At 40.2% G+C, this 20,947-nt stretch overlaps 1 protein-coding gene across 13 annotated transcripts in view; it reads left to right on the top strand.

Moving 5' to 3' along the window:
- The window catches only part of USP54 (ubiquitin specific peptidase 54), a 118,195-nt gene that overhangs the window by 67,277 nt on the left and 29,971 nt on the right, over positions 1 to 20,947 (top strand). For 8 of the 13 annotated variants that reach the window (XR_007471418.1, XR_004485002.2, XM_049697265.1 and 5 more), the window contains 12 exons: positions 5,169 to 5,303; positions 6,850 to 6,963; positions 7,103 to 7,185; positions 7,609 to 7,714; positions 7,827 to 7,979; positions 9,586 to 9,735; positions 11,663 to 11,831; positions 13,242 to 13,412; positions 15,845 to 15,976; positions 16,146 to 16,526; positions 16,782 to 17,013; positions 18,171 to 18,304. Coding sequence is in view for 11 of the 13 variants with exons in the window: in XM_049697265.1 (XP_049553222.1) it covers positions 5,169 to 5,303; positions 6,850 to 6,963; positions 7,103 to 7,185; positions 7,609 to 7,714; positions 7,827 to 7,979; positions 9,586 to 9,735; positions 11,663 to 11,831; positions 13,242 to 13,412; positions 15,845 to 15,976; positions 16,146 to 16,526; positions 16,782 to 17,013; positions 18,171 to 18,304 (1,960 nt within the window). In the remaining 2 variants the exon portion in view is untranslated. The remainder of the gene's footprint in view (positions 1 to 5,168; positions 5,304 to 6,849; positions 6,964 to 7,102; positions 7,186 to 7,608; positions 7,715 to 7,826; positions 7,980 to 9,585; positions 9,736 to 11,662; positions 11,832 to 13,241; positions 13,413 to 15,844; positions 15,977 to 16,145; positions 16,527 to 16,781; positions 17,014 to 18,170; positions 18,305 to 20,947) is intronic. The other 5 variants (XM_049697266.1, XM_004273119.3, XM_049697267.1 and 2 more) reach the window with 3 other exon arrangements.

Raw genomic sequence — 20,947 nt, 5'->3', positions numbered from 1 at the left:
ACATTTCAATATTCTTTCCCCTCTTGAAAGAAAACGTTCAAAATTCTTTTGAACATACAAATCTAGGGTGAAAGTTCTATTTTCCAGCAGTCAGTGACTCTCAAGGAGTAGCTCCTTTATTTTCCTTTCAAAGGGTTGTGTTTACAAACAGACTCGATTGGCCACATCTAGGTTTATGGTTTATTTAGGTCTATGATTTACAGGAGGTGTGGAAAAAAAGGGATAGTTATGAAAGCCAAAATGATAGATTTGGGAAGCTTAGATCAAGAAGAGAAACTCTAAGAATTGAGTTAGTAGTAGTGTATAACATGTGTCACGCCTTTGTAGAAAGTGTTGCTGGACACCTCTCAGGGATGAGTTGAACTGCTGACTGGGGCACTTTTCAAAGACCTTGGGCCCATAAAGCATCAAATTTAGTGACAGCCCTTTTTCTTGACCTGTATCTTCTCTACTCATGACTTCTTTTTGATGCAAAGATAGGAAATTCTGAGAGAGAAATAGACAGCTGTTCCCTCCTTAAAGACAAAGTCTGTGTTTTAGGGGGAAAAAAAGGAAGAACTTAAGCAACAGCTGCATTTGTAGATGACAAAGCACAAAGACTTTCTGTCTTTATGGCACTTTTATCTTATTTACATGGTTTTTACTAATCCAAATAATTATATGCTCCTGTGGGTAGAATTGTTTGCTACTTGATCCAAGAGAGATGGATGGGGAAGCACCTGCTTTTAGTCATTAGTCTTGTTGCTTTTGCACTGCATCCAAGAAAATAGTTAACAGACAAAAAGTAATTTGCCTTTTCCTGAGAGTGAAAAGGAAGACCTCTTTGGTTTCACTCTGTGAAGAACGGCAGAGAGAAACCTCAAAGGTGGGTTTTTTCTTTATTGAAGTGAAACCATCAGGGACCCCACAGGGGAAAATGATTCCTGGGTTTTGGTTCTTCCTGCCCTTTCTCCCTCTCTGCCATAGAACTCAGCAATTGGAAGAATACCAGTTTTTGTTCCTTATTGGTGCTACCACCTGTTCTTATTGCTGAACTAAATGTTCTTGGCTTTCTTTGGTGTGAACAGGATCTCCCTCTGGGAAAGGTGGGAGGAGGGTGAAAAAGGGAACAGGAGGAGGCCCATTCCTGCCTTGTGCTCATGTGAGAGGGACACACAGGGGTTAGTGTGCTGCCCTAACAGAGGGGCTTTGTGCTACAGCTTCTTCCAGAGCTGCAGCTCACAGATGCATGCTGGGCAGGCTCAGGCTGCGTCATCCCTGATACACTTGCTTCTTCCTAACAGTGGCAGAGCAATACTGGTAACAATAATTAAAATATTGAATAAGAAAATAAAGAAGATGCAGGCAGAGGCTATTCTGAATACATTCAGATACTCAGTGTGTGTGGAGAAAGCTGTTCGTAATTAAGAGGTTAAAAAAAGAGTAGCATGGAGATGATGCCACTGAACACAAGAGCCAGATCTGTTGTTGCATATCCACTATGGGCGCAGTCAGAGCTCTGACTTTAAGTCTTTCTTTTTCTGTGCTAAAACCCTTGTTATCTAGGTCATGGGAAATCTGCCTCTCTTGAATACAAGCAGCAGAATAGAGAAGAATTTCTTCCTTTGTACCTAGACCTTAGAGACTGGGTAGGTAGCTCAAGGTAGAAGCCTTTCTGACTCTCAAGGCCCTTCTTCATACATCAGTAGCAGGCAGTAACCTAAAATGAATCCCAAATAGAATGATTATAATAACAGTTAACACTTAGATAGCACTTTGATACGGTCAGACTTTAGTCTAAGATATAAGTAGAAAGATAGATAACTTATTTAATCCTCAAATAATCCTAGGAGGTAAATACTATTATTAATTCTCTTTTAGAAGAGGAAACTGAAGCATAGAGAAGTTAGGTAACTTGTCCAAGGTCATATAGATGGTAAGTAACAGGGCTGGGATTTTGAACCCAAATACTATGGTTCCAGAGTCCATACTCTTAACTATTACTCTATGCCATCTCTCAGTGGATCTCTGTCCTTTCTCAAACAAGGTCATCTGAACCACAGAACACAGAAAGTATTTTGAGTGACTATTTTCTTAATTCTCTCTAGGATGGTAACATAACTAGTACTATGCATAGGAGAGAAGTTAATTCATTAGGAACTGTTGCTTTAGAGTATTAATTCTTGAGGAAACCCAGTTGAGAGAGACTAAAGGGGCTGCAGTTTGCATTTGTTGTGTTTGTACAGAACTATCCTGAAACTAATTTTCCATCGGTTTGTCTTGGAACCGGTTTGAGACTCTGAACAAAGGACCAAACCTCATCCATCCCTTGCTCTAGAGGTAGAGCCTTTGTCAGCATTAATGTCTTACCATTAACAGTTGAGAAGAGTGGCAGGTTAGGATATGATAGTGGTCACTAAGTTTTGCAAAGCTGAGGTGACTTCCCTTCAGCATATCATTAAGTGTTCAGATCACCTTATGTAGAAGCAGCCACTACTTCTTTTCCTACCTTCCTTTTCCTTTTTTCTTCACATTTCCCCAAGTTTCAAAATCCCATTGGTCACTTGGCAGATATCCAGTTGCCCTCTAGGAGTGTTTAACTGTGGACCCAGACCTTTACTTTTGGTCTAGTTTAAGGAGTCACTGATAGACATTCTTCCACTTCCAGCACAAATTATGGAAGGTCTTGCTTTGTCTTTACCTGATCTTATAATAGACTTGTTAAAACTTTCTAGGTCACTCCAAAATAAAGTAATTATAATAGATTTCCCCCCAGCCCCATGCTTATTAAGTAATACTAAATATGTTTTTCTGGTGCTGCCTCCTCCACATCATATGGAATTGTTTGTAGGGAAATAATAGCAGAGTTCATAGTAAATTGTTCTCAAGTTGCTATAGGGATAGATGTTCAGTGTGTATGAGGTGGAATGATGCTAGTAAGAGAACAGAGGTCTCTTGAAATTAGCAGAACAAGGTTTAGTCCCATTTTGCTTGAACCAGTTGTGTTACCTTAAGAAAAATTTTCACCTTTTCTAGGTGATTCTTTATGTGCTTATAAAAGAGAAGGGAGGGCTTCCCTGGTGGCGCAGTGGTTGAGAGTCCACCTGCTGATGCAGGCGACACGGGTTCGTGCCCCGGTCCGGGAAGATCCCACATGCCGCGGAGCGGCTGGGCCCGTGAGCCATGGCGGCTGAAACTGCACGTCCGGAGCCTGTGCTCTGCAACAGGAGAGGCCACAACAGTGAGAGGCCCGCATACCGCAAAAAAAAAAAAAAAAAAGAGAGAGAGAAGGGAGTTAATATTTTCCCTTAATAAGATCTAACCATATAAAATCATTCATTCAAAACTAGTTGTTGATGGCCTACATGCCATTACTATTATAGATGCTGGGAGTGTAGCAAGGAATTTAAAGGGCAAAAATTTCTGTCTTCATATTCTAGAGAGTACAGTTAGACAATAAATAAGTAATATACATGGTATGACTGCTGGTAAAAGTGCCAAAGGGAAAAATAAAACAAGTAAGGGTGGGAAGTTTAGAAAGAGTGGGTGGAGCTTGCAATTTTAAATAAAATGATCCAGAAATACTATATTGAGAAGGTAATATTTGGGTAAAAATCTGAAGGGAATGAGTGACTGAGCTACTGCAAGTAAAATGTCAAGTAAAATGAGGACCAATAATTAGCCATTCTAGGTTGGTGGGACCTCCTATTCTTAGCTCACATAAGTAGGTTTATAAAAGTGATCTAATTTCTGGTCTCGTTAGTAAGTCTGAGAGTAACCCTGGAATTTTTTAATATGAATAAATTACTAATGAGGATTTCAAGCTGGTGACATTCTTTGGCATGTTGACATGTAACTAATTTATCTGGTGGTTTAGTGTGGATCTGGGCTATGTGATGTCAAGGAGCACATTCTAAAATCTCTGTGCAGAGGATCCAATACCACTTGAGAAGGACACCTCAAAGCAGGTGCCACTTGTTGCCACTCTTTGTTTCCATTCTCTGGATATCATATTCATCATTGTTTCAGATATAGGTAAAGATGGAGAAGGTAGATACATTTAGTTACACCAAAATAAAAAACTGCTGCACTTGAAAGATACCAGAAGACTAGAAGAAGGTATTTTCTGCAAGTAATACTCATAGAAGACCCAGAAAAACTAAATGTAGTTAGAAAGACTAAAATTAACCAGTCTGACTGTATTAATTGCTGATAAGGATATGGGGAAATTTATTTATATTCATGCACTGGTAGAAGTTTAAGCTGGCATAGCCTCTTTACAATAGCAAAAAATTGGAGACTGTTAAAATATCTGTCAATAAAGAAATGGATAAATAGATGTGATATAGTAACATGATATAATACTATACAAATGGATAAATAGATGTGATGTAGTAACATGATATAATACTATACAGCAGGGGAAAAGGATGAAATATATGGCTAACCTCAAAAAGAATGCTGAATTTTTTAAAAAATTAAAATTCAGTGTGATACTTTTTACATGAAAGACACATACACACAAGCATACTATGTATTATTGAGGGTTATATACATACACACACACATATATACACACATACAAATATATGTAAAAGTATTATAAACAGAAGATTGTGCAACAAACTCATAGTGAGTGACTGGTCTTAAAGGGGACTTTAGCTTTATCTGTAGATTGGAAGTAAACATGATAGAATGTTTATTTCTTAGTGTTAGACACGTAGGTATTTGTTATATTATTCTTTTTACTTTTGGGTAATTTTATAGTAGCTAAACAATTTAAAAGAAGGGGCCAAGTTTCATACGATGAGCCCCCAGAGAATAATTTACCAATTCAGTGACATATAATTTATCTTTATTTATTGTAGACCATCTACCTCTTTCTATATCAGAGGAAATCAGAGGTAACTGCATTGCATTAACTCATGACAACCGTCTCTCCTAATGAGTCCTTGATGGTATCACACTCAGATGGAAGAGCAAGGATCCTTATTAGCACATATCATGCCCTTTATTATGAGTCTCATTTTTTTTTACTTTTTTATAACTAACTGCAAGCATATCAACACATTCAAAGTACATTTGGCTCCATAGCTGTAAGCATGGAGATCCTAGCATGACAGACTGGGATGCCTCGAAGCTCAGTAACAGCATTGTGCTTTTCCCCTTGTCTAACCTCTTCCCTACAGGGAATCTTTAACCAGTTTCAGTGCAGTACTGAAAAAGTGCTTCCATCTGACACTCTCCGCAGTGCTCTGGCAAAGACTTTTCAGGATGAACAGCGTTTCCAGCTGGGAATTATGGACGATGCTGCGGAGTGCTTTGTAAGTGCTGGCCTCTGGCCCTCTTTGATATGGGGTGAGACTGTGGATGGTCTCCATCAGGGACTGGCTACTTTACTGTGCTCCTGGTCTCTACAGTTATAACTAGGAATTTCCCTAGTTTCTATAAGTTGTTTCTGCTACTAAAGTATGAATTGCCTAGTGGATTTATTCTTTTTCCTTCAGGCTTAGGGTAGTTTTGTGCTTGCCATCGCACAGAACAGTAGCTCTCACCTTCAGAGGAGACAAGGCCCATTAAAATACAAATTTCTGGGCTCAACTCCCTTGAGTTTCTGTTTCAGTATGTCTGGAATGGGTCCCAAGAATATCTCTTAACAAGTTCCTAGGAGATGCTAACACTGATGCTGCCGGTCTGGGGACCACAGTTTGAGAGCTCCTGCATAGTAAAGATAATTAAACAGGGAATAGCTGAGTCCTTAGCACAAGTGTGATGTGCTATGTACATGACTACTTTGCTCCCAGTGACTTTTAGTAGAGGACCCTAACTCTTCTCAACTCTGGGTTCTATTCATCAACCTTCAAAAGACTCTATGCAACCATTAAACAATCTGAGTGATATATATCCTATTATAGGGTAAAATATAGGCCAAAATCAGGGGTGCCCCTGAGAAACTGGATCACTGATTTATTGCTGGTAGGAATGAGCAATGGTATACCACTCTGGAAAACACTGGCAGTTTCTTAAAAAACTAAACTTGCAAACTACCATATGATTCAGCAGTTAGATTCCTGTACGTGAATCCCAGAGAGATGAAAACATATGTTCATACAAAAACCTGTACGTGAATGTTCAGAGAAGCTTTATTTGTGATAGCCCCAAAGTAAAAAAGCCCAGATGCTTTTAATGGGTAGATGGTGAAACAAACTGGGGTACTTCTATATCAGGGAATACTGTGCAGCAATAAAAAGGAATGAACTGTTGATTTATGTAACAAGTTGAATGATCTAAAGGGAGTAATGATGAGTGAAAAACGCACTATCAATAGGTTATGTACTATATGATCTCATTTATTTAACATTCTTGAAATAATAAAATTATAGAGATGGGACAACATGTTAGTGGTTGCTAAGGGTTAGGTTTGGAATTGAGTGGGTACAGTGTTAAAGGAATAGCAGAAGGGAGCTTTGTGGTGATGAAAGAGTTTTATATCTTAATTGTGGGAGTGTTTACACGACTATACATGTGATAAAATTGCATGGAGCTACACATACACACAAATGAATGCATGTAAAACTGGTGAAATCTGAATAAGCTCTGTGGATTTTATTGATGTCCATTTGCTGGTTTGGATATTGTATTATAGTTAAGTAACATGTCACCTGTGGAGGAAACTGGGTGAAGGGTACATGGAGCTCCTGTATAATTTTTTTGAAAACTTTCTGTGAATTTATAATTATTTCAAATTAAAAATTAAAAAAAAAAAATCAGAGGTATTCCTCCCTTCAAGGAGGATTGCTGTTTCTCTGAGTAAACTGCCAACAAATTTGTACTTTTGTCTACGTACTGCTTTTTGTCCTTCCCTGTTAGGAAAACCTCCTGATGCGGATTCACTTCCACATTGCTGATGAAACCAAAGAGGACATATGCACTGCCCAACACTGCATCTCCCACCAGAAATTTGCAATGACGTTGTTTGAGCAGGTGAACCTTATTTCTATTCCCATCACTTCTTAGACCTTTTCTTCAAGAACACTTTATCCTAGGATGTAGGATGTCAAATGGGTGCCAAAACAGTTAATGACTGTGGCTGCTGGTTTTGCTTTTTTCTCCCTGGGCTTAGTGTGTATGTACTAGCTGTGGCGCCACTTCTGATCCGCTGCCTTTCATCCAGATGGTGCATTATATCTCCACTACTTCCCTTTGGTGAGTCTTATAGGGTTCTCTGTTTGTATACTTAGGCAGTCCTTCAGTTGACTGGGTTTTAACTGAAGGTACCCAAATAGCTTGTATCCTTATTGCTGAGTATTTGCTGTATTGTAGGAACTCAGAACAGTAATTTAAAAATAACCTTGTTTTCCTTCTTTCCTCTCCCATCTGTCCCCTTTTCTTAGTCTCAGGTTCTGGCCAGCAGAGTGGGAGGAGGAATGGGGATTCTATGAGCTTTGGATTTAGGGACAGGCAGGCACACTTACTCTGTGGGATACTGAGGCTGGTCAGGATGAGGGGCTTTGGCATAGTGGGCAGAGGAAGAAAGTCAAACATGTGAGTTAGGAATTTGCATGAATGATTTAGCTATAACCCTGTACAACTCCCAACATCATCCCCCTTCAATTCTCCATCTCGAAGCAATCAGGCTATTTGTATGCTGGAAAGACGAGAAAAACCCTCACCAAGCATGTTTGGTGAGCTGCTGCAGAATGCCAGCACCATGGGGGATCTGCGGAACTGCCCGGTGAGTTAAGTGAGGGGTGGGGTTCAGAGTGGGGAGGGAAACCCTGAGATTAGTGGAATTGAGGCAGAGTCAGTGGGCAACATTTCTCACTAGCATTATATATGTATTTCAGAGCAACTGTGGAGAGAGGATTCGGATTCGCCGTGTGTTGATGAACGCTCCACAGATTATCACAATTGGGCTGGTATGGGACTCGGACCACTCAGACTTGGCAGAGGATGTCATTCACAGCCTGGGCACCTGCCTTAAGCTGGGTGACGTGAGTGTTAGTTACCTTTATCTCTTACTTGGAGTTCTTCTAACTTACTATTGCTCAAGGGCAGTGAACTCTGAACACAAAAGTATATCCTAAATGACAAATATTAAAGAGTTTTGAAAAAATATATTGTGTGTATCTGTACACTCAAAAGCAAAGGCTTTTGGGAAGATATGGGATGATCTTGGCCTTGAAAGACAGAATGGGCAGAGCTTAGCTACTGTTAAAAATCAAATAGAGTTATCATATGCTCTACTTATCATTAGTTAATACCAGTGTAGAATAGGGAAGTGTATTCAACCATGGGAGGTAGTAAGGTCAAAGAAGTGAGCAGTCCTGACTAGTTCTGCTATGGGAGGAGAAGAAGGTAGAAGTTGATGACATGAGTCCTAGAATATTAAATTCATGGTAGGAACCAACATCTGCTGAGAAGGTAATGAAGTGGCTTGGAAGAGAATTCTAGTGGAAACAGACTTCAGACACGGGCTGTTTACCTTATCAGCGGCGTACCCTATTATAGGTACAGCCAGGGTTTTCCTTCAGTCAGAAAGTCTGTGGTTTCTTTTCTGCTGGTTTCCCTCTGGGAGGGTCCTGTGACTAAGGAGATCCCTTGTTGTTTTTTAATGTCATTAAGCCATGGTTGAGAATAAGTGAACCATCTGGGATCTTACTTTAGGTCTCCTTGCCAAGGAGTCTCTGACATAGTAGGCTATGCACAATTAAAGATCATTTTTCTAAATTTCTATAGCCTACATATTCTGTTCTATTCTAGCTTTATTTTTATGATTGATTTTTCAACCAAACAGATTCCTCAAGGCAAGAGTCCTTGCCTTCAAATATTTTGTATGTCTCTTAACACCTAGGACAGTGCTAGATATCTAGGAATTGAAATGTTGGTAACCAGTATGGTGGGATTGCTCCCCCTAAGGGCTTTCTTACCTTCTACTTAGTGTCTCAACAGGAAATTTATATTTGTGGCACCAGCTGATAAATAACCTTTGAAACTTGAGAATGTTTTGTTTTTATGTTTTTTTTAACATTCCTGGCTCATATTAGAATAGGCCCCAGCAAGAAAATATTATTAAAAGGTATGAAGAGGACTTCCCTGGTGGCACAGTGGTTAAGAATCCGCCTGCCAATGCAGGGGACACGGGTTCGATCCCTGGTCCAGGAAGATCCCACATGCTGCGGAGTAACTAAGCCCGTGCACCACAACTACTGAGCCTGCACTCTGGAGCCTGCATGCCACAACTACTGAAGCTCACGCGCCTAGAGCTCATGCTCCACAACAAGAGAAGCCACCGCAATGAGAAGCCCACACACTGCAACGAAGAGTAGCCCCCGCTTGCTGCAATTTGAATGAATGAATGAATGAATAAATAAATAAATAAAATAAAAGTTATGAAGAAACATCACCACATTACCAGTTTGGTCACTATCTCTCTGACATTTCGCTAAAATTTTGCCTTTTTATGTTCATTTCTGATGATTAATATGGATTAGCAAAAGGAGAAGCAAGTCAGTACCTTAATTAAGAAATGATGGAGTCTGCTGAGAGATGATGTGAGAGGGCTGAGTATGTGACTATTCTTTCCTTTCTCCTCTTTCCCCACAGCTGTTTTTCAGAGTGACAGATGACCGGGCCAAGCAGTCTGAACTGTACTTAGTAGGAATGATCTGTTACTACGGCAAACATTATTCTACATTCTTTTTCCAAACAAAGATCCGCAAATGGATGTATTTTGATGATGCTCACGTCAAGGAGGTAGGAATATTCAAGTCCTTCTTGACGTGTTTGGTGAATGGAACAAAAAACTGTGGACAGTTACTTGTCTTCAGTGTTTCATTTTCATAATTTTAATGTCTGTCTGCCTATCTATTGAATTTATGAGAGTGTCAGTCTTGTCTTCCCCAACAGACCAAGTTCCTTGAGGACAGGATCAATTTATCTTCTGTTATTTTCTCGGAATCACCTCACCAGCATTCAGAACCATTCTGAATTTATAGTTGAAAGGGCTTTTCAAAAAATGTGTTAATTCGTTGATTTGAGCGAGAACAATCTAATGCCTCAAATTAGGTTATAAGCTTAGCACAGAGTTCAGAATTCCAAATCTTGTAATTAACAGTGGGTCATACTTTGTCCCAGGGCTGCTATAAATTATTCTCTGATTGTTATCTCCCTGAAGTACTCTATCACGGATTAACGTATTTTGGGGATAGTGTAGAGAAAATAAGGCTATAATGATATTTAAAGCTGGAAATTTGGTACTATCTAAACCACAGAGTGTGTGGCTGAAGTAGTTTAGGTGATCTGTGTGAGTTAGGAAGCCTTTTGTGATAAGATTAGCAGCTAGGAGACTGCTGACTATAATCTACACCAACCCATGGGCCTTATGTAGTGTCCTCTACAAATAGTAAAGTCTTTGTTAATTCCCTGATTCTCTTCTCCATCTCTTTTTTACTGTTGTAATCTTGGGCAACTTATGTAAATTCTTTGAGCTTTAGGTTTTTCATTTGAAAAATAATACCTGCCTTATAAAATATTAAATCAGATTTGTATGTAAAAAGTATATAAATGTTTCAGTTAAAATGATAATTCAGTTATAAATTTACTGAACGTCTATTATGAAATAAACACTGTGCCAGTGGTCTGACTCCAAGAACACACCATCTAAGAATGTGACTGGATCAAACTTAAAAGAGAGTGAGTTTGGGGATTTGATTGGATTGTTGTTTCCATGGCTCTTCTGCCACTTTTTTCCACTGCCATGGCAGCGCTGAATCCAGCACAAAGCTAAGGCTGAGAGGTTCAGCTGTATATTCTAAGCAGTTTGACATTTTATGTCCTGCCTTGTGTGAACTCTGAGACGGAATGTCATTTATTTTCAGGAAGTCTGTGAGAGGGTTTCTGTCTGCTCTTTAGCTTCATGAAGGTGATTTTAATATTTAGGAGAAAATTATAGAAATGCAAATTTCAAGCAAGGGCTTTTATTTGATGTCTGTGAAAAGAAATTGATCACCAAGTCAACTGAAGTCCCCTCACATAGCATATTCAGCTTTGAGAACTTTTATTCATAATTGAATTGATGTTTCACAGGAATAAAAGTAATTTTATTCATCATTCCTATCTCTTATAGGGTTTTAGTGCTTTCTAAAAGGATTTCATTAAAAAAGACTTAACAAAAAATTCATTGGGGGCTTCCCTGGTGGCGCAGTGGTTGAGAGTCCGCCTGCCGATGCAGGCAACACGGGTTCGTGCCCCGGTCTGGGAAGCTCCCACATGCTGCGGAGTGGCTAGGCCCGTGAGCCATGGCCGCTGAGCTTGCACGTCCAGAGCCTGTGCTCCGCAACGGGAGAGGCCACAACAGTGAGAGGTCCGCATACCGCAAAAAAAAAAAAAAAAAAAATTAATTGGGACTTCCCTGAAGGTCCACACTTCCACTGCAGGGGACGTGGGTTTGATCCCTGGTTGGGGAACTAAGATCCTACATGCCACATGGCGCAGCCAAAAATTAAAAAAAAAAAAAAAAATTCATTAAGTTTAGGTCCAAGATCTCTTTTGTTGTTTCTTTACCCAGTTCTTGTCTTTTCATCTCTTTTATTTTCTTTAGAAAAATAGAGTAGAAAGATATGTGTTGAATTATGGATATGAAGTATAATTTTCATGCTTTTTCTGGTTGTTTCTGGTTCAGATTGGGCCCAAATGGAAGGATGTGGTGACCAAATGCATCAAGGGACATTATCAGCCTTTGCTGCTGCTTTATGCAGACCCCCAGGGTACCCCAGTGTCCACCCAGGACCTGCCCCCCCAAGTTGAGTTCCAGTCGTACAGTGGGACATGCTACGATAGTGAAGATTCAGGTGAGCAGCCTAGCTCTTTACTTCTCCCTCCCCACTCCAATGTGATGACTGGACAGTAGGGTCTCACAGTCATGAGCCTAGCACTTAACCTAGCTTGGAGAAAGAGGATTCATCAGAAATAAGAAAGAAGTGCCAACTCATGCTGAAGCCCAAGTTGTGTCAGGCTTTGTTTCCTTCAGTGTTTAGGAATATATTGTCTAGATCACCTGGCCCCGTTTCAAAAATGAGAATGAAATTATGTTCATTTCTCAAAATGAGAAGGAAATTATGTTCAAATTATGTTCAATTATGTTCATTTAGAAGGAACTTATGAGGTATTAAGTTTGTGAGGGAAACCTCACTATTTAACCTTCTAATATCGCTAAGATGACTCATTCTTACTAGCAATTTAACAGTGACTTGAGTTGTTAAGACCCAGAAAATGATATGAGTTACTACAAAGCTCGTCATTTTGTTTGGGATGAGAGATTTTTGTTTTAAAATGCCAAGTCTGGTAGCAATATTTCTTAGCTTATGAATCAGCTGTTCACTTCTAATTCAGTTATTTGGAACTTAAATCATGTTTTCCTGTAGAAACAGTTGCAGCTTTATTACTAAAGTCTCAGGCTATCCCTCAGAAACTCATCCTGTAATAGAAATACAACCCTAATGGTTTTGGCTTGATTCCTAAAAGGAGGAAAAAGTAATGTTCTTTTCCTCTTCTGGATCTAAGGCTGGCTGGCCCTGAGTATAATGAAAGAGAAGATACTTATCCTTGGAATCTTTTCCCCTCCCTTTTGTACCTCCCTCCTGTTTGGTATGTTCTTCCCACCCTTGTGCCCCACCCAGACCTGCTCTGCTGCTTCTCCCTTCAGTCAAACACCCATTTACACTGTTGTGCTTATCTCAGCTAGGTGTTCAGAGGAAAGTAGTCTAATTGAACTAATTCACACCAAAGTATAAATAACTGCCCCATAATGTCTCATAGATATTAAAAATGCTTTTAAATTTTTAAAAGTGACTTTTCTGGCAGTATAGGAGAAAAATTATGGGATAGGGAAACAAGGGATAGGGAAACAACAGGTTATGTGTGCCAGGTTGGCCTGGGACTTGCCATCTAAGTAGATCTTACTTTTCACAACTTTTTCCTTTCTTCTACTTTTCCCCCCTGTAGGTTTTCTAAAAGCCCCACAGTTTTTCACAATGGCAGGCAAAGGGAGGGCTTCAGCAAGGTAGGGGCAGGAGTGGGAGGAATTGTGTGTCTGGGTTATCTGAAGTTGGGTGTTGGGAAGAACGGCTCTGGTATATCCTTCTCACCCTTCCATTTAGGAAATTCTTACGTTGTGAACCTTTGTTGCCATCCAGCTCTTCGCCCCCTCTCTATCACTGTCCTCTCTTTCCTCACCTTTGCATGTCTCCTCCTTCCCTCAGGGAGGGAGCCCTCCATCTCAAGTGATACTCGAACAGATTCCTCAACGGAGAGCTATCCCTGCAAACACTCCCACCATGAGTCTGTGGTCAGTCACTTCTCTTCTGATTCTCAGGGAACAGTCATCTATAATGTGGAGAACGATTCCATGTCTCAGAGCAGTCGGGACACAGGTAGGGACTTATACAGTGGACCCTGCTTGCCTGATTCAGTTCTGCATAGAGGGTCTCCCAAGAAAAAGAAACTGGGGCAAGTCAGAAATGTTTGTCATGCAAAGGGGGAAATGCACAGAACTTGGGTAATTGAGAAGGATGAAAGAAAGCAACTCACTTCTGAATGAATGATGATGTTCCCGTCAACAGCAGCCTATCAGTAAGGACAATTGTAATGTGATTATTTATTCTGAAATCTTTTTCTGAAGGCTTTTTTCCTGCTGTGCTCTTGATCCCTGTCATTCTCATAGTGCCCCATTAAACCTTGTGGTCTTGCACCTCATTTCCTTCTCATGCCAGGCTTTGTTTCAAAGCCCTGAAGGGTTTTGAGAGAAGGGGCATATTTATGGATGGGGAAACCTGCTCATCACCTTGCTGGGCTTCCTGAAGGACAGAGAAATAAAAGGATGGAAAGCTAGCCTGTTTGTTATTGTGAGTTCCATGCAGAGAACATTCTTGAATTGCTCTGTTAATCTACAGAAGATTGTGCCTGTGTTAGTGGAAGAAATCATTACAGGGCACAAAAGTAAGAACAGTAAGTGACTGACTGCTGAGATGAAAAGTTCATCACCTAAGGCATAGGACAGTGCCCATACTCTTAGAGACTTGGGAATTAGTGATCCCATGGCTTCAGATTGGTGGTTTACATCCTGTGCATGCCCTTTAAAAAAAAAGAGAGAGAATTTCAAACATATTCAAAAGCATACAGAATAGTATACAGCCCCTTCATGTACCCATCACCTAGTTTCAATAATTATAACTCATGGTCAGTCTAGTTTTATCTGTACCTCTGCCCACTTCCCCTACTCATGGATTATTTTGAAGCAAATCCCAGACATTATATCACCTTTTCCATAAATATTTTAGTATATATCTCTAAAAGAATCATTTTTTAAATTAATAACTTCTTAACCAATGAGCATTCAAATATCCTATTATCTCATAAATGTCATATTTTTTAATGGTTGGTTTGTTTTTGACTCAGAATCCAAATGAGGTCTACACATTGTGATGGGTTAATAAGTCTTTTACATTTCCTTTAATCTGTAGGTTTTGCCTCTGTTTCTTCCTTTCTATTTATTGTTGAAGAACTAGGTAGTTTGTGCTGTAGTTTTCCCACATTTTAAGTTTTGCTGATTGTGTCTGTATGGTAAACTGTAGAGTGTTTCTCTCTCCTCTATATTTTTTATGAATTGGTAGTTGGATCTAGTGGTTTGGTTGGATTCATATTGGATTTCTTTTGATGACTATTGCATAGGTGACTACTGCAAAGTGTGATTTTTTTAGATTGTATTTCTGAAACTGTGAAACAGGGAGAAACCAAGTCACAGGATAAATAAGGAGAGTCAGGTTTATTTTAAGGGTTTGTGAATGGCTGGGGGTGGAGGAGCATGCCCATTGGATTTTACATTAGTGGATTTCGTTGTTCCAACTGATAAGTCTTTCTTATGGGCCCAGAGATAGCAAATGATTAGATAAAAGCAATAAGAGATTGCGTTGGTAATTGAAAATATGTAGCCATATCATTGCATATCATACCTGAATATGTACAAGGATTTTCATAACTAACATATGGAAGCAAATTTCTGTTAGCTCTCAGATGTTTGAGAACCCTAGGGGATTTCCTATAAGCCTATATTCCAATTTAATTCAGTTGCTTAATTCACCTTTGGCTTCTAGCAGCTTAGATGATTATATCCTTTAGAATCTGACCTTTGCTGTTGTCAGATCACACTTATACATTCACATACTGTGGGCGTGAAGTATGGCAAGTTACATAAAAGAGCCCAGATCTCCTGGGTTTCCCAGTGATTAGTATTGAGGAACTATGAAGTGTAATCTCTGGGCGAAGTCAAGTTTGGTAAAGCATGGGTTATGGCTGGGAATGAGAATTATTCAAAGTTCAGATGTCCTTTGGAATGATTCACATTTAAGGAATGTTTAGAACTGGGTCTTAAAGCCATATACGATCAGAGCTCTTGTGGGCAAAGGCTGGGGCACCTAGGATAATACCAGATGTAATAAAAATTAAACTTCACTCGGTATGTGTTGCTACCATGATATTCTTATATAATCTTTAAAACTTTTGCCTTTTAAAAACTACCAAGTAATGTGTCCTTCTGGGTCACTGGGAAGGATTATGAGTGGGATCGAGATTGGTAATTGCTCAGGAGACATTGTAAATTTGGAAGTTCCCACTAAATACTTGAGCTTTTCTGCCTTTATCTATTGAGAGATTCCTGCTACACTTAAATCACATAGTCTTGGCCTCTACAGCTTCCGATCCACTAAGTTTGTGGTACTGCCATGAATCCCAAAGGGAGAGTAGGTTCTCTAAAGGATGGAGGTCAGTCTCAGATACCAGCTTACCCCCATTTCCTTGTTTTTTTCAGGACACCTGACTGATAGTGAATGTAATCAGAAACTCCCATCCAAGAAAGGGTCACTGATAGAGCGCAAGAGGAGCTCTGGTCGGGTCAGAAGGAAAGGCGATGAGCTTCAGGCCTCAGGGTACCACAGTGAAGGCAAGCCCCCCTGCATAGTTTCTCTTTCTTTACTCACTCTGTCACACTCACACTCCAACTGTGGCTTCTCCTGTCTGCTCAAAGGCCTTTCATTCTTTTTTGACTCTGGGGTCTGGGTGCCCGTGATGACTTTAAACATTTACAGTTGTTTCATCCTTTGTGTTTTTAGGAGAAACACTGAAAGAGAAGCAGGCTCCTAGGAATGCCTCCAAATCATCCAGCAGCACCAACAGGCTAAGGGATTTTAAAGAGACAGTCAGCAATATTATCCATAACAGACCATCCCTGGTTTCTCAGACCAACCTAGGATCTCCCTGTGGGGGGAGGGGAGGAGACCAGACTGACAAAAAACCTCCTCGGAACCTGCCTTTACACTCTCGTGACTGGGAAGTAGAGAGTACCAGCAGTGAGTCAAAATCCAGTTCTTCTAGCAAGTATCGTCCAACATGGAGACCCAAACGGGAGTCTCTCAATATTGACAGTATCTTTAGTAAGGAAAAAAGGAAGCACGCTGGCTATACGCAGCTTAGCCCCTTTTCTGAGGATTCAGGTAAGGAGATAATTAGGGAAGAATTGAGCTTTTGAATAAAGTTGATTTTTGTATTTTTAAAAAAACCTGGGTTTTCTGGTAGACTTGGCAAGGTGCATTTTTACCTTGAAGGGTAAAAATTTTACCCTCATGGGTCGCCTTTTGGGGATATGAGTTCAGTGAATGAGTAGCTAGAGGGAAGGGTTAGTTATATCTTGATTTGAGGCAGATGCTAAATCTACCTCCTTTTCCATACTTGTTCTTTCATTGAGATAGCTAAAGAATTTACACCAGACGAATTAAGCAAGCCACCTGCTTACGACATTAAGACTGGCGGACCAAGACCCCAGTACAAGATCTGGGGCCCATTACGGCCAGGCTGTCACCTTTTAGAGCAGCACCCTCGCCTAATCCAGCGAATGGAATCTGGCTATGAGAGCAGTGAGAGGAACAGCAGCAGCCCTGTCAGCCTGGATGCAGCCCTGCCTGAGAGCTCGAATGTCTGCAGGTATTGTTTGGCCTTTGAATAGCTACATTGTCCCTTGCAGAAATGTGAGCCAGCAAGAGGCTTTTAAACTCAGACAAGTGAAGAGATGGACTTTATTACCATCTTGTGGGCAAGCAAAATGTGCTCGATCAACTTTCTATGGCAACAGTACCCTCTGCTGGGAGAAGCAGCAAAGACATTTGAGAAAGGAGAGGCAACTTTTAAAGTATTATATATAAAATAATTGTTTAGTAAATAACTTTTTTTTTTTTTTTTTTTTTTTTTTTGCGGTACGTGGGCCTGTCACTGTTGTGGCCTCTCCCGTTGCGGAGCACAGGCTCCGGACGTGCAGGCTCAGCGGCCATGGCTCATGGGCCCAGCCACTCCGCGGCATGTGGGATCTTCCCGGACCGGGGCACGAACCCGCGTCCCCTGCATTGGCAGGCGGACTCCCAACCACTGCGCCACCAGGGAAGCCCAGTAAATAACTTTTATTGAAAGAATGAGTTAGTGAACCAAAACTTACATAGTTATACAATCAGAGAGAAAACCCAATTTTTATTTATTCTTGCCTTTTATATTAGGCTTTTTTATTTAAGATCACCGGGGATTCTGTGTCTTACGAAGCCAGTGATATTCATAATTCCATAAGATAATGATGACAGTTTAATAGTGGTCATTGCACCCTGTCCATAGGGCCCATTTGCTTTATAACTTTCAGATCTCCATATATTGTTTTTACTGAGTTGCCTCAGAGACAAGTTTCCTAACAGTATATAGCTTTGAAAGGAGTGATATCTTCTGTAAGAGTGATAACTGTATCCTCATACTTTCCCACTGCTCTTCCCTGACATCAGACCCTGTTTAGTTTTACACATGAGAAGATGCTACAAAAGTATAAGAAAGAGGAAGCCAATCCATATGAGAGCATTTGTTTATTAATTCATTAAATAAGTTTTGTGCCAGACACTGCTAGATGTACAAAATGTGAATGAGGTGAGATAAGATGGGGGAACGAGTCAGTATTTCAATTTTCAGAAGTAGTTTTGCAGATATTTTAATTATATTAGTTCGATGTTTGGGGTTTTTGTTGTAGTTTTTGGAGGGAATTTAGTCCTAGGAATGTTGCTAGTTATCTGCCTTCTGATGCTTTCACTAGACTGGTTTCTGTTTTGAAGGGATACAAGTGCTAAGAGATCAGCTGGGTTGGCCCCTTCCTGGCGTCACATCCCAAAGTCTCACAGTAGTAGCATCCTGGAGGCAGACTCCACAGTATCCAGGAGTGGCTGGACAAAGAATCAGCCCTTCTCAGGTAAGCGCAAGGACGTTGGATTTGGAGAACTGGATTTTACTGCCAGTTCTATTTGGGAAACAGCCTAACCTGAGCACATTTGAAATTAGAGGACAATTGTACTTTGTTCCATCAGAATGTAAATGTGAAGACGTTTGATCTGCTCCATCTCTGGATTTATCTTTTTTTTTGTTGTTGTTCTCTATCATGGCTTGCCTGCTTGCTCCTTTCCACCTTGGAGAGAGCCCTGGAGGGAGCAAGAAGGAACAGAAATATGGTGAACAGTATCAGTAGCACCTGCTTTCTTCAGGAGAATAACTCCTAGGGCTTTCCTTGGTATAGAGGCATTCTTGTGGGAACGGATTTTTTATTGTTTAGTATTATGAATTGAGATAACAAAGGGGACATGTAGGCTATGGGCAAAACTGGGAAATAAGCAGGTCAGAACTCCCCTTGCCCCTGCCTCTATATCCTGTCTAGTATCCCTGCTTTGTTTTTCCTTCTTGAATGTGCCTGTCCCTCCTTCTCAAAACAAGCTTTAAAGGAATGATCTAACTCTTTTACACTAGATGAATGTGACTGAGAATAGTTTAAAGTATGCTTTCTCTAAGAGAAACTAGCATTTTAACAAGTCAAAGCCTGAAGATAAAGGGATATTGGAATTTCAGGTATGAGACACCAAGCATAGACATTTGAGGTAGTCATAGGTTTTATATCCTTTTTACATTCTTCTCACAGCACACATATATACTTACAGTGCGTATTCAAATAAGTAAAATAAATCCTTTACTTACTCACAGCTGAAAATTGAGGTAGTAACTATGTAGTCTCCCGAACATGGAGACTTTTTGTGATGCTTGAAGGAAGGTGGTGAGTATTCAGTATTGTTTAGTTGGCTGAGGAGTTTTGGGGTCCATTCGTCTAACTTAGAAATCAACCTTCTCTGAAAGATGTGTTTCATCCCTTTTTTTTCTGTATGTTAGATCAGTTGGGAGTAGGGTGTGTGGGCAGAAACCTAACTATGGTCTGGTTTAATGAGCTTCTGAATATAGATATGTGGCCAGCTCACTAGGGAGACCAGGACAGAATATTATGTGCCAACCTGTAGAGATGACACCAGGAACATTACTAGTCTGACCACCAGTTCTCTTAATGGCCACTGAAAGTTCTTAAAGGTGGCTGGAAGGGTGATATGCAGCAGAAATAAAAAGGCATGAACACTTTTAGGTGTGAGTGCCATAGGTTGCTAACATCTGGCAGAGCAGAACAATGCCTGTAGAAGCAGATATCTCTGAAATCCTGGGCTAGAGTAGGTTATAGTGAGAAATCCATGGAAGAGATTCATTCTTCCTAATGAAATTATAGGTTTGGTTTATTTCCCACATTTTAATTTATCTCATATTGACTAACATTGCTTTGAGAAACTTGTGCTCTTCCATGAGCCTGTTCCCCCTTCTCTTTCCTTCGACAGCCAATAGTTTTTCAGCACACTAAAGACTGAGTCTCATGATTTCACTGATAGCCCTAATTCTAGATTAGCTGGATAGAATTCACCAACTGGATTCCTCAACTGGTAAAAGATATTTGGCAAGGAGTTAGAATAAATTCCTCACACACCAAACACCCCACCATCCTCTTTGTATAGTAAACCCTATTTTTTTAATCTGGTGACACTGACCACCCTTTTAAAACATTACAGAAGTAAATGTTAGCCCAACAATTCAGTAACTTGCCCATTGCCTCTTCAAACTGAAGGAACCACTGTTATCATTATGGCATGTATCTTCCTACATCTCTTTCTGTGCTTTCTATTCTATGTAGAAGTACATAGATAAGTTTTTTTATTTATACATCTTTATTGGGGTATAATTGCTTCACAATGCTGTGTTAGTTTCTGTTGTACAACAAAGTGAATCAGCCATATGCATACATATATCCCCATATCCCCTCCCTTTTGAGCCTCCCTCCCACCCTCCCTATCCTACCTCTCTAGGTCATCGCAAATCACCGAGCTGATTTCCCTGTGCTATGCTGCTGCTTCCCACTAGCTATCTATTTTACATTTGGTAGTGTATATATGTCCATGCCACTCTCTCACTTCGTCCCAGCTTACCCTTCCCCCTCCCTATATCCTCAAGTCCATTCTGTAGTAGGTCTGCGTCTTTATTCCTGTCCTGCTACTAGGTTCATCAGTACCATTTTTTTAGATTCCATATACATGCGTTCACATATGGTATTTGTTTTTCTCTTTCTGACTTACTTCACTCTGTATGACAAACTCTAGGTCCATCCACCTCGCTACAAATAATTCAATTTCGTTTCTTTCTATGGCAGCGTAATATTCCATTATATATATGTGTCACATCTTCTTTATCCATTCATCTGTCAATGGACATTTAGGTTGCTTCCATATCCTGACTGTAGTAAATAGTGCTGCAGTGAACTTTGTGGTACATGTCTCTTTTTGAATTATGGTTTTCTCAGGGTATATGCCCAGTAGTGGGATTGCTGGGTCATATGATAGTTCTATTTTTAGTTTTTTTAAGGAACCTCCATACTGTTCTCCATAGTGGCTGTATCAATTTGCATTTCCACCAACAGTGCAGGAGGGTTCCCTTTTCACCACACCCTCCTCTCCAGCTTTATTGTTTCTCTCTCTCTCTC

The sequence above is a fragment of the Orcinus orca genome, chromosome 14 (genome assembly GCF_937001465.1).
Source record: "Orcinus orca chromosome 14, mOrcOrc1.1, whole genome shotgun sequence".
NCBI lineage: Eukaryota > Metazoa > Chordata > Mammalia > Artiodactyla > Delphinidae > Orcinus > Orcinus orca.
Note: the sequence above shows the minus strand (reverse complement) of the source record. Positions and strands in the feature narration are given on the sequence as shown.